The sequence below is a fragment of the Carlito syrichta genome, unplaced genomic scaffold (assembly GCF_000164805.1).
Source record: "Carlito syrichta isolate Samal-C Ts95f unplaced genomic scaffold, Tarsius_syrichta-2.0.1 Scaffold301687, whole genome shotgun sequence".
Lineage (NCBI taxonomy): Eukaryota > Metazoa > Chordata > Mammalia > Primates > Tarsiidae > Carlito > Carlito syrichta.
The window spans coordinates 145,923-160,474 of record NW_007245783.1 but is presented as its reverse complement, the minus strand read 5'-3'; the positions used below and the strand labels follow the sequence as shown (position 1 = coordinate 160,474).

The 14,552-nt window shown below is 35.9% G+C and overlaps 1 protein-coding gene across 1 annotated transcript in view; it reads left to right on the top strand.

Moving 5' to 3' along the window:
* The first annotated feature begins 272 nt into the window (after positions 1 to 272).
* The window catches only part of RASSF9 (Ras association domain family member 9), a 36,913-nt gene continuing 22,633 nt past the window's right edge, over positions 273 to 14,552 (top strand). The window contains exon 1 of the mRNA XM_008055113.1: positions 273 to 673. Coding sequence (XP_008053304.1) covers positions 627 to 673 — 47 coding nt within the window. The 5' untranslated portion in view covers positions 273 to 626. The remainder of the gene's footprint in view (positions 674 to 14,552) is intronic.

Genomic DNA, 14,552 nt, shown 5'->3' with positions numbered 1-14,552 from the left:
CCCCGGGCAGGGAATTTTGGGGCTCGAATACCTCGGCAAATAAATCTTGGCCCTCCTTTATCCTTGCCATGATCAGGTTACTTTTCACGGCCTGGAACCGGCCGGGAGTTGGGGGATATTTACTTTAATTTCTTGTTCGTGTGTTCAGTGCACCTTGCGTGGTTGGGTGTGGAAAGCGGGGGAGGGGGGGGGGTTCCCAAAACGAGTGAAATTCCCATTCCACGGGTATTCCCATGCCTGTGGGGTTGGCAGTTCTTGAAGTTTAGGTCGTCGGCAAATAACTACAGATCACAATCGCGCCCCCCCATCTTCCTCCCTCCCTCCCTCCCTCTCTCTCTCTCTCTTTTCTTTTCCTGCTTCCAAACGCCCTCTTCCAGGCTGAAGCTGGGCAGGTCTCCAAAGGTACAGCAGCCACAACAATCCTGCAGTTCAAAGTTAAGCAGCAGTTGCACAACTTCCAGCAGCACTCTCAGCCGGCTGCTAATGAGCTGAAAGCCAGCAACATCTGAGAAGAGAAAGCGTCCAGCCTTCCCCCTCCCCCCTTCACCCTAGAAACTCGGACACCCCCACCCCCACCACCAGATCACTTAAGACACAGGCCTTGTTATTCGGCTGCTGGACAGACCATGGCTCCCTTTGGAAGAAACTTGCTAAAGGCTCGGCATAAAAATAGGTAAATTAAAGTGTGTGTATGTGTGTGTGCGTGTGTCTGTGTTTAGTCGGAACCCTGTGTGTACAAGTATGTGTTTTGTTGCTGTTATATTCTGATGAAAATTGCTTTTGGGGAAACAAAGCCCTAGGGGTGAGGCTAAAGGGTAAAGACATTGACCCAGTATTGATGATGGCAGTGGCCAGCTCTAGGTTCGAGGATCGCAAAAGAATGATGATTTTTGACCCACTCAATCCTTAACCAGTCTTGGTTCCACAACGAACACCACCTAGAATTTCTCTCTGTCCTACCCTGCACATTTTAGGGTAGTAGGATACAAGTGTCATTTTGCTTTCAACATAACTTTGGAGTATTATAGAAAGGGTTAATGCTTTGATGAAGATATAACTAGAATTTATAGCCACTAATTAGATTGAAAAACACAGCTGCTGTTACAATCCAGAAACAATAGTTTGGCTCCCCTGAGATTGAGGCATTCCGGAAACCTGGAAAGTTACCAAAGTGAAAATGCTCTGTAGAGAAATTTTGCGTGAACTGATTCCTTTGAAAATCTTTGAGAACTTTAGGTGGTTTTAGGCACTAATGAAGGATTCAAGCAGCTTTTCTCCCTAATCCTCATTATTGCTATTTTACTTTAATTTGATTTGATATTTCAAGCCTGAAATTCCCAGGGTATAAATGAATTACTTACACACACATAGATTTTTCTTGAGGCAGTATGTGTGCTTTAGTCTTATTAAATATTTTACTTATACTGCAAATGTTACATTTTTATGCCAAAAACTGAGGATAATTCTAGACATGGGCATCATTTTAAAATATATATTTATTTTGGCATAGGGTCTTTTCTACCATTCTTCTCCCAAGCATGCCTGTTTGTACTTGTCATAATTTGCTCAGTGTAAATTTAAAAGGATACAATTACATGGTAGGAAATGATATAATTATTTTCAAGTGTCTGCATGACAATATAGAGTGATACAACTTTAAGGTAAATTGCCATACTTTATTTGATGCACAAATTTCTACTTAAAAAGTCTGTTTTTTCACTTATTCCAAATGTTTTCAAGATTTAGTTGACTGAATTTTGTAAAGAAACTAAAACAGCCATAACAAATACTGTGAAACTTTCTAAACCAGTTTTCTCTTCTAATAACTTGACAATGTATCACAAATATGGTATTTGTAAGAAGTATCAATATTGAATACATCTATAGGTTAAAATACAGTGATTTGAATATTTTAAAAATAAATTAGTGATGCTTATCAAAAAATAGATTTGTGTTTAATGGTGGCAATGTATTTAAAAATGTTTCAGAAGAGCCTCCCTCCACCGCTTTCCACCCAAATTCCTGCTTTTTAAATGATTTTCTCTAGCACTATTTTTTTACTATTACTTTGGCACTTATTTCAATCCCATTAGAATAAGTTAAAATCTTTAAAAAGATTATGGTTTTAGCAAACAAGCTTTGCTCCTGGCATACTATCCCTGTCATCAGGAGTTTTTTTGTTTGATGTTTTTTTTTTCTTTCTTTGATTTGTTTTGTTTGGTTTTAGCAATTCATGAATTCTATCACTGGTATGCCAAATACGGTGCAATAAAACTTTACATGCACCCCTGTGGGCTTCCCTCAGGAAAGTACATTCCCACTATCATTACATCACTTTTGCCACTGCACTATCTATTCTACCTATAAAACCAGGTTTCCTTCAAGAAGGTGAGTAAACATGCATTTTTTAGCATGACATTTTCTATGAAAAAGTGAAAATAACAATTAAAATAGGGAGTTTAATAGTGTTTTGAGTTTCTCTGAGAAAATGGAATGATGTGTTGGCAAAGGTGGAAATAGTGAAGATATGCATAAACTGCTCTAAAAATGGAGTGCTTCCTCTTACAGATGTGTACTCTTCCAATCCTTAAAAAAAGTTAAATAATGGCAGCGGTCTAGGACATAAAAACACCAATTGGTGAATAAATCACGAGGTATTAAAATTTAATTTGGGGGTATTTTGTAGTGCTATATATGAGGTGTTTTTTATTTGTTTTTCTCCTTATCAGAGGTAAAACTACAGGTGAAACTTACTTACATGATTAAGTATTTTCATTTTCTTGACCAGGTTCCAAAATGATTTGCCTAATCACACTTCAAATTACAGAAATCAAGTATCTTTGCTTAAATCATTTTATAAAAAATGTGATTAATGATAAGATAGTTATCTGATAAGAGATAGTATATTCCTCAAATGTATATGTATATATACACATATATTTCATTGTATAATGTAAGGGGAGAACTTGAATAACATATTTGGATGACTTATGATATATAACTTAAAAAACAAAAATCTTATAAGGCAGAATTGCATCTTTTTCAACAAGAAAAAATATTAACTACTAGAAGAAATATTGGGTATTTGACATAAAATTTTGAGAAAGTGTATTTACGGAAATTTTCTGTTTGCTATTCTCTGCTTGGCTTTTAATTTTTGTTCACTTTTGGTGTAATATTTAATCACTCAAGATTGTACCTTATGAGATAGTTCTGTAATTGTTCCCATAATAAATGAATACTTGGAAGTTTTTGAGACAAACAGGATGCAAATAAAACTTCAAAGTATGAGACCTAAACACTTTTAGAAAACACAAACCATAAAGTTAGAAGAAGACAGGCTATATCTGTCTAGACACCATTATGTTTTTATTCCCAGGATAGTGCTGGCTTTGGGTAGACCTGCAATACAGTTGTTCATTCAGTTTTGTAAATTAAAATTCTAATTTGTACTAAACTGGAAACATAGTATTTTATTCTCTATTCATCCTGTGAATACCAGCTGGTATTCTATAAAAGTGTTTGTTTAATAAGGCTCAGTTGACATTGAAATAATTCAAAACTTCAGGAGACAGACAATTATTTGAATTCAAATACCACGCTAATTTTATTCTTCCAGATAATTTTTTCTAAATTTTAAAGAGTATTTAATTCAACAGTTTAGGAAATAGTCTTCAATAAATTTGAGACTAACAATAGTAGAACAAAATGGTTATATTTGGGCATACAGACTTTTTAGGCTTTTTAAATTTTCTAATTGTAGTAATGTTTAGTTGGAAGACTACGGTTTTCAGAGGAGCTATTGGTTTTAGGAGATAGATTACTTACTTTAGTTCCAGAAAAAATAGCATGTTTTGTGACTGAATTCCAAGGATAGATGCAAATCTTCTTAACTAGATTTTTGTCCACTGTGAAGAATAAAAATATAGGAGAATCTAGATAGATTTTTCTTCTTTTTATTTTAATTTTTATTTTTTATTATATAGATGTAGGGCACAAGTGAAGTTAACTATATAAATAGGGTGCATGCAGGTGAAGTTTGGGCTTCTAACTGGCCCTCTCTCCGCCAGTAGTGGACCAGGTACCCTTTGTGTTGTCATGTGCCCTCCACCCTCCTTCTTCCTTCCCTCCCCTAGCAGTGCCCAGTGACTGCCAGTCCCCTCCCTTGTGCTAATGTGATTTTCAACCAACTATTCACGTTTCTAAAAATGTTTTCTAAAAATCACTAGGCAGTCATTGTTTCTCATATAAGCCTAAGAAGCAAATAATAAAGCACTGATCTAGGTGATATTCATATGGACATTCAATAATTGAATGTAGATCATTAACCTACTTAAATATTCACAAAGGTCCCATTTGTGCATGCGACTGTTCTCATGTTAGATTATTTTTCCAAGGTGAGGATTGTTTTAAAAGTTAATATGTCTAGATAACAATCAAAAACATTTCTAAAAGTTCAGAAAACTGTAATGTCACTATAAAACATTTTAGACTACTTGGTTGTAAAACATGATTTCTTGGCATTTTAATTAATATAACTTGGAAGCAGAAAATTGCTTGGTACATTCACCAAAATTTGCTAGAAGCAGAAAATTGTCATGATGGAACAATGCCCTTATATCTGCCAAAATAAGAAATTAGAATAATTCATGTAGGTTATTTGTAAGATTTAAAAATGAATATAAGAATATAGAATCCAAGTGTAAAAGACCTTCCTAATTATTTTTAAGTAGGGCTTATTATTCTCTTGTATTCTTTTGTGTCATTTCACACTTTCTCTTCCATAATCCTAAACATATGAATATCTGTCTGTCCACCACAAACTATAACAGACATCTTTATAATATCAACCTAAAATTAAAGACTACAAAAATGTACTTATACTGAACTTGAGCTGTACTTGTTTAAAAGTATATTACAACTCTACTGTTTTATAATTGATATAAAACATTTACATGCAATTTGCAACTTGCTTTTGTATTTGTCAGGACATATCTGACCTTTCATTTAAAACCATGTACATTATATTGCCACCATTAATAAATCATTCAATGATTGCTTAGTCAGAAGAAAGAATTACCTTTTATGGTTAGGGTAAAAGTTGCTGTCAAGAAGGATGTCTTCTCCCTGTAATTAGACGTATGAAATTTAAAATGTATGAATGCTGTTAATGGGAAAATATTATGAACTATTTGTGTACCCTTTCAATAGAGACTTTAAATGCTCTAAAAACTGAACTGAGAAGTGCCAGACATTTGAGTATATAAGTCTTCATAGTTCTTCAGAATTCCTAAAAGAGATTTCTCTTGATGATACCTGGTAACTTAAGTAATTATTAGTTGGCAGCAGACAGCCCATTATAAACAATGACTGGAATGCATTATCCTTGGCAAAAAATATCCTGAGAGCAGTATCAGGAGTGAAATTGAGCTCTAGGTTAAAACTTGAGTTGTTACTCAAAAAATCCAAGGCAACTTTAACTCTACTACATAGGATATGTTATCAATGCATGACACATAACCGTATCAATGCATGACACATACCAAAGTGAGAAGTTTTTTAATGTTTTATTTTTGGAAAAAGTTTTTTTTTTTTTTTTTAAGTGTGAAACGCGTCAACAATTTTATTTTGATAATGTCTCTATTGGCTGTATAACTTAGGAAGTTTTGATGTTAATTGATTGGTACATAGTTTCAGGTAATCTGATGATAATTAACAAATATGTGGCTCTATTTGTTTGATTTTAGTTCTGAAAATGGAAGTTGAAGTAGGGGGTGTGTGCTTACCTCTTCCAGGTGTATATGGATACCTGTCTTTCACAAGTATCTAACACATCGGCTTTCTGAAAGGAAACTTCATGATATCTACACCATGTATATGTCAAAGGAACAAGTTCAGCTTACTTCTGTGTTCTAATGACTTTAATGTATAGTTTCTTAAGGAGTTTTCTTCAGACATCCAAACACAACATTGGCAAACAACACTGATTTCTTAAGAGTTTGTTCTTTACTTAAAAATAAAAATAGATTGTGATTCTATTCTGCTGGAGGCTGTTGTCTTACTACACCTTCTAAAAAAAGTTTGTGTATTTGTTGGATATAATTTAAAACAATTGCTAATATAAATGATCACCCAAGTATAAAGTATTTATGTGCTTGGGAAGATGTTTAGCACTCTCAGTTATAAGCAAAATATTTTAAGAATAAGAATGATTGGTGGATATTAAATGTGCTGACTAGCAAGGAAACTTATCCTCAGAGGTTTATAGCTGCAGGTTGGAATACTCTCTGCTTTTACAAATAAAGTGGCAAGCTTTCTGTTAAAAAAAAAAAAATCTAATTAAATGAAGGCCCAACAAGAACAAGAATTTTATTTGCCTTTTTCCTTTCTAGATAACGGGAGAGTCGGTTTGTTGATTGAATAAAGGAATTTAACATATACTCTCAAAATAGCTGGTCCCCTCATATAGAATCTGAATCAAAGTAGTAGATCAATACATTTACGTTGAAAGGATGGATGGAGAACTTAAAGAATGAATCCATAAATGCAAGGCTGACCTCTTACCTTCCCTGCTTCTTGGCTTAGCTACTAGCTTTCAAATGGTGAAGGGCCATTTCTGATAAATAGATGCTATGTGATACTTCATCAGACTTCTGGTAGAAAGAAAAACAAATCAAGGAGCAAGATGACTTGTTCTTCTCTAGGGAGATTCTCACCTACTTCATGCCCCTTGAATGCAGTCATGGATGCATATTAATAGGTTTTGGTGGATAGTAGTGAATGACTACTACTGACATCACTGCTCAAAGTGGACCATTTTCCCCATTCTTTTAAGATAGTTTAGCGACACAGTTATAGGAATGTTATGAGAGGCTATTTTCTTTTATTTCTTTAAGACTGGTAAACTGTATGTTTGGTATTGTACCAGACATGCAAAGACACAACTCCATTCCTAAGAGATTAAACTTCTAATTAAAAAAAAAAACAGTACTATAGTTAAATAGTTCATGCAAGAACCTTTTTAAAAATCACTCTTCCATGGAAAACTATCTTGGACAGGGTAGATACAATCATAATCTTTATAATACAATTAAGAAAATGAGCATATAATATTTGAGGATTGAGAAAGGCTGTCCTGTAGAGTAGATGCTCAGTAAATGTTGTTGATTGACTCTAAGTAGACATATATAAGAAAGGATAAGTGGAGGTAAAGGAAAATAAAATGAGCATCATCATAATTAGCTGGCATTTATTAAACTCCCACAAGTGACAGGCTTGAACAAGAGAAGGGAATGCAATAAGATGTACAAAAATATGTAGGAGAGGGCTGAATCACACAGAGCTAAGACTGACTCACTTAGGATAATCAAAAGAGAAGAATCCAAGAGGCGGGAAGCAAGATGGTCAGTTTGGCAAGAATCTATACTCTTGGTTGGGTTTGCAGAAAACAGTATTTTACAATTAAGGTTGTAGCAGAAGTATTTAGAAAACTTCTAAGAATGTATTTATGTAGCAGTGTCAGGCTTAAAGTCAACTGTATTTTACTGTTGTTTATTCTTATAATCATATTAAATTTGTTAGTTTATCAAATCATAGAATTGAGTTATTATTCTGCAATTTTGTGAATCTTTTAAATTTTAACTTTTTTTTTTTTTTTTTGAGTTGGAGTCTCACTCTGTCGCCCAGACTGGAGTGCAGTGACCACTCCCGGCGATCCTTCTGCCTCAGCCTTCCAAGGAGCTGGAATTACAGGCATACGCTACCACGCCCGGCTGATTTTTTGATTTATTGTAGAGATGAGGTCTTGCTGCCCAGGCGGGTCTCGAACCCGCGGGCTCAGGCAATCCACTCACCTCAGCCTCCCAAAGGCACGGGATTACAGGCTGAGCCACTGAGCACAGCTAAATTTTAACTTTATTAATGCAGATAGTGATACAACTTGGACACATTTTCATGATCACTAATTGTTGTATATAATTTGTAGAAGCATTGTGTCTGAGGCCTACTGATGTGCCCCATGGTGTGTGTTTGTTGTTCTTAACCAAGGGCTAAGATTTTTTGTTGCCACCTCAAATACTTTTAATTACTCTAATCTCCTTATTTACTCTGACCTCTTTGAGTCCCATTGGAATTTCCTTCAGTTATGGTTAGCTGAAGTAATTTAATATTTTGTAGAAGAGCATTTGTTTTGGGAGAGCACAGTCTTCCACAGTAGAGCCTGAGGTTACCTATGTTTAGCCCTGCATATAAGACCTCACATTTGCCTGGAAGCTATGAAAATGCTACTGAATAAACCTGGAGTTTTTTATGGGTTAGACATATAAAATGGCATACTTATACGAAGGAAAGAGTTGTACATGATTAGAAAAAGCACTTAAGAAGCTATAATAAATCTTTGAGTTCCCATCTTTATTAATAGTGCAGGAAACTGGGCACATTATAGCAGTAGACAACAAAGTACTCACCTTTGATTCTTGACTTCCTGCTCTACACTAGCAGTGAAAGTCAAAGAATTTATTCCTAGAACCATTAGCAATAGCCATAAGGCTTAGATTAGACTAAATTACTTTTAAAAAATGTTGCTCATTTTTGGTGGTTCTACTTATAAGTAGAATAACTTTCTGTAGTCACAATTTAAAAGATTAAGTGAAATAGTGGCTTGTGGAATAGAATGCTTTTCATAGTATGCATATGCTCTGGTGTTGCTATTTTACATTTAAAAATAAGGCATTCATGAGTGATCTCGTGTCAGATTTGTGATCTACTTTTATGGATCTATGTATTTTCCTTGTTGTGACTCAAGATGACACTAGTTTGATAATTATTTAATCCAGAAATATTAAATGAGCTCCACACTTTTTGGTGTATTTTGCAATATTAATGAAAAATCAGGTATGGATCATATTTTTAAGGAACTCGCTGATTAGCAGGACACACAAGATATACATAAAAAGTTAAAGTATAATAATAAAATTCATGTATCCAACAACAAATATTTATTTACAGTATCTACAGCCTGTTATTCTAGATGCTAAGGATAAAGTATTGAGGAAGAGTCAAGGTTTCTACTCAGATTCAGTATATGCTGCAGTGGTAGACAGACAAAACAAAAACAATGAGTGTTAGGTTAAAAGTCTATCCCAGCAGGGCCCCCAGAATGTTAGGTCAGACCTCCTGGAGTGGGGTGTCTGGTTTATGATCCAGTGCTGCACAAAAGATGCAAAGAATTACACAGAAGCTAGATTTAAAAATGTAGTTTATTTAGAAAGTTAGAGAGAGAGAGAAGAGAGAGAAAACAGAGAAAGAGATTTACCTCCTCAAGGTAGGAGAGGGGACCAAAGTTTAGGAAAACATGGCCTGGACATAACTCAATGAGCACACTGCCTAGCCAATGCTTATGGAAGCAATGGCAACTGCTGTTTGAAGTTGAATGCCTTTTAAGCTTTTCCTTTGATGAAGGTAGGTCATTAAGGTGATTGTGTGGTGGTCTGCTACACGTCATCATGAAAGGACAGGTAAGCACAGGTACTGATGCCAGCTGATAGACAGTAGGCAGACGGGTGGGCTAGTCATATGATTGCCGCCATGGTGGTGGGGTCTGTCTGTGTCCTGAAGAGCTGATTAGGTCCTGAAGGGCTGATTAGTTTAACTTGGGTCTTATGGGTGAAGGCAAATACTTGAAATAGAAAAGCTACTTTGTACAAAACAAACTGGGGATGCTGTCATAAAACAATTATCAATGGCTACCGAGTACACACCAATTCTGTCCTTGGTTAGTGATTAGAGGGTAAGTTAAGTGAACTGCTAGAAAAACATGACATTTAGGCAATGTTATAATGGCTGCTCATTGGGTATATTGAATCCATGTTATATCCTTTCAATAAGTAAATAAGACATTTCAGGAAGTGATTACAGATATAAGAAGCTACAGAGTTGTAATGGAGAGTGTAGAGTGGTCTGGGAAGAGAAGGTTTTTGAGTTAAGGGTGTAATGAAAAAAAGAAATAAGGCACATGAGGCTCTGGAAGACTATTTTAGCCAGATTAACCAGGAAGTATAAATCACTGAGATGGAATAGGGCTTGGAGTTGTGGAAGAAAGAAGAAAGACCGGTGAATAAGGGATCTAATAGTAGGGGGTATAGTTGAGGACCTAGAAGGGATATTTGTGGATTATAATGAGTGTTGGTTGTCCTTTAAATGCAAAGGAAATTCAGCTATGAGTGTTAAGCTGGGGAATTATATGATGTTATTTGTGTTTTTTAAAAGATCAACTTGGCTGTTGTATAGAGAAGTAATTGTTAGTAGGATGAAGAAGAGGGGAAACAGAATCTGGATGAGAACACATTGCAGTTATCTAAGCAAAAGATCACGTGTAACAATAGTAGAGAACGAAAATAGGTAATAAGATGGATACACCTTAGAAGTAGAACTTATTCGATTTGTATTGAGTAAGGGAAAATGAAAAATGAAGGATGAGTCTGATGGTTTTTACTTTAACAACTGTGTATGGTAGTGCCAACAATGAAAAGGAAGCCATTTGTCTAAGAGCAGATTTTGGGAAGAATGTATGGGGAACAAATGATTCTTATTCAGTCTTGCTAAGTCTCCAGATGCCTATTAAATATCTGAGTAAAGGTGTTTCTTAAGACAGTGGTGCCTGGAGTGCAGGACTAGAGATATAGAATGACATGTTAGGTAACAAGGAGAGATAACCTCTGTGGGTTTCACAAAACAGCAGTTGAGGTGGTCCCTAAATAAGAGGAAAGATTTGAATATGAAAAGATGACGAGATGAAGAAAATAACATCACAGGTAATGAAGAAACAGGTAGAAATGCATGTTTGGCCTAATAATGACAATGCATTTGTGAAAAGCCAAACAGATTTTTTTACTTTTAAAATTTAAGTTTATTTTATTTTGCATTAGGAACCATTGAAGAGCTGTGTGCAAGATAATTATATGATTATAATCCCTCGTAAAGATTAACCTGGAAGAAATATATAAAAAATACTGAAGAAAGTAAAGTTAGAATATGAGTAGGGCAGTTAGGGGAGAGTTAAAGAAATCTCTTGGCCGGACTCAGTGGTTCAGCCTATAATCCCAGCACTTTGGGAGACCGAGGTAAGTGGATTGCCTGAGCCTGCAGGTTCAAGACCAGCCCGGTAACATGGAGAGACCTCGTCCCTGCAATAAATAAAAAATTAGCCAGGCGTGGTAGTGTGCGCCCATAGTTCTGGCTACTTGGAAGACTGAGGGGGAAGGATCACCAGAACCCAGCAGGTTGACACTGGAGTGGCCGTGAGGGTGCTACCACTCTAGCCTGGGCAATGGAGTGAGACTCCAATTCAAAAAAGAAAAGAAAAAAAGAAAAGAAAAAGAAAGAAATCTTTTACATAAAAAAGAAAAGAAAAATTTAAGAATCACCATGGTGGCAGAATTTCTAGGAATTCAGACATCAGTGCATGGGGGGCAGTATCAGGATGGGAATAAAAATCAGGGCTTAACTACAATTTTGGTTCTGGTAAATATAAGTGTGTAATCATAAAAGAACAGAAAAAGTGGCAAATATAAATTTGGGGGGGAAAGAACATCAAGGTGAAGAAGGAAACATTTGAGGTGTCATTTGAATGTTTCCAAATAGTCTACCTCCAAACACCTGGTGTTGGGACACACTACACCTGAAAGCAGCCTTTCATTCAGCCTATTCTCATTTCTCCTCACAACCACGTGGGGCTGATTAATACGGAGTGCGCCTGGAGTGAGGCTCCAAAGGCAGAATACATTGGTTTTCCAGTCAGGGCCCTCAGGCTGACTAATCTTACTGAAGTCACATGAAGTAGTCATGCTTTTAATGATTCTTTAATCATCACCTTTGGTTGAAATTGCTTCCAGATATGGGCATTATTTCCACTAGATTATATGTTTCTTCTGCATAAATATCATATCATTTTTACCTTTTTATTTCCTGCAGAACCCGTACACCGAACACTTTGTGTAGACACTGAAGTTAAATACATTTTTATTAGTTAAATAAAATCTAGATTTTTGGTGCACGTAAATTATCTAGGTCAGGGGGTAGCAAGCTTTTTGTTAAACACACACACACACACACACACACACACACACACACACACAATAAATATCTTAGATTTTCCTGTCCATAATGTTACTGTCTTTGTCATTGTGCTGTGAAAACAGCCAAAGACAATATGTAATAAAATGAACATGACTGTGTTTCATTAAAACTTTATTTATAGAAATAAGTGGTGGAACAGTTATAACCACCAGGCACCTGGCTTTCAGATCCCTGATCTAGATTATTGACTGATAAATTTTCTTCATTTACAACCCCTTTTCTCATTTTTCCACTTTCCAAACATAAAATTAAAAATATTTAACACCTACTATTTTAGGCATTTTTAAATTATTATTTTAAATTTAGGCTTCAAAAGTGAAAGACTAGTTAAGGATCTGACTGACTGGCAAAGTAGCAAAAAAGCAAGCATTATGAAGGTAAAAAGTATTGTGACTAAAAAAAATTAGATTCCATAGAAGCATCCAGAATGGGCACCTGTTTCCATCTAATCTTGTGGAAGTGGCTTTATTCAAAGAAGGTCAGGAATTTTCCTAGAGGAAGTAACGTTGGAAGCAGAGTAAGAGTTAGTCAGATGGAGAAAGGGGAAAAAAGGGATGTATCAGGTTATGGAAAAACCCAGAGTCAAATCAAAGAATGCATGGCAAATGCAGTTCAATTCAGTCTAGCAATTTATGGGATGTTATATATGACAGTAGGTCGTTCTCATATTAGATCAGAGATCAGCAAGAAGTTAGCAATAGCTGACTTAGTGTGTATATTAATTAATGCCTATAAGTTAGAGGGATCAGACCATGAAAGGAATTTTAGGAGCAGGCAAGCAGGAGACAGAGAGGAAAAGAGTGAGGACGGGAGGAAGAGGCTGATTGAAAATGAACAACTTGTAAATCATTGAAAGATTTTAATCAAAGAAGAGTAAAACTAGATTTGTAATTTTAAAAAAGGCAGTCTGGTAAGATTCTAGGGCATAAATGTGAATGAGGCAAGATTTTATAATAATACAGTACATAAATACCTTATCACAGTAATATATAATAACTCGGAGTTGACTGAATTGTAGTAGTGGTGATGAACATGAGGACATTTAGGAGAAAGGATAAAATAGACCTAGTGACTGACTATTAATGGGATGAGAGAGACAAAGGAAAGAGTCTGGGAAGACTCTCCGTTTTCAAGCTTCAGAGATAGAGTTGGAGATAGGTGATTCCATTCAGCAGGGTGAAAAATCAGGAATCGAAGTAGTTTGGGATTTCAGAGGAGAGGATGGTGAATTAGTTTCGATACATCAAATTTAAGGTACCTGTGGGTTATGAGAATACAAATATCAGATAAAGATGTGCAAAACAAAACTGGGAATATGGGTCTTGTGCACAAGATTTGGGAAGAATCTTCATACAAGCGGTTGATAGTGTTACGGATATAGTGAGACAAGAAATGAGTCATAGCCAGAAACTTAGGGAATGGCAACTGTATCAGTTATCAATTACTGCGTAATAAACCACTCTCACCCCAAAATTAGTGGCTAAAGCAATTATATCATTTGTTGTAATGTTTTGGGTTAGAAACGCTGGTTCTTCTGCTAGTTTCACCTGGGCTCTCTCATGAGCAGCTGGTTGGTTGAGGACTCAGCTTAGGTAGGAAAATTTGGTTCACATGGTTTGGTATCTGCCCCCTCACTTCTCTCCATATAATCTTTCATCTCAGGCTTTTTCATCAAACAGCAGTCTCAGGAGAGCATTCTTAAGAGGAAGAAAGCGGAAGCTGCAAGGTTTCTTGAAACTTGCACAACGTGGTTTGTTTTTTGTCAAAGAAAGTTCCAAAGTCTATTCAAATGGTGATGAAGTAGACTCCTTCTCTTGGTGGAAGGAGCTACAAACAATGTGTGGCCATGTAAATCTTTTCTTGCGTGACACCGACATTTATTGACTATATGGAAGAAGCAAGGCCCATGTGGGAACTGGGAAAAAGTAGCTAGGAAAGTAAAGAAAAAAACACGCAAGAGTGGCATCGTAGAAGTCAAGAAAGGGAAAGCTGTAAGAATGGTAGGAAGAGGTCACAACACATCATATTACAAACAGGTCAGATCAGATCAGTTCTGAAAATGGCTGTTTGGTTTGGCAGCTAGGAGGCTCCTGATAACCATAAGAGATGTGCCTATTGAGGATGAGTGGAGGTAGAAGTCACTTTGTGGTAGGTTGAAGAGTTCCTGAGAAGTGATGAACAAGAGAGGATGGCTATGAATTGCTATTTGAGTGTATGAAGAGTAGGTAGTCAAGGGAAATATGTGGTCAAATGAAGTGTTTTTCAATGTGACAAAATAGTATTACCAGAGAAAAAGTCAAGGAAAAAAAGAGATTCTAAAGGGATAAATTGTGATACCAAGTCCTAGATGAGGTGAAGGCAGTAAAATTCAGAGCATATTAAGGAGTTTAACACCTTGATTAAAAAAAAAAAAAAGA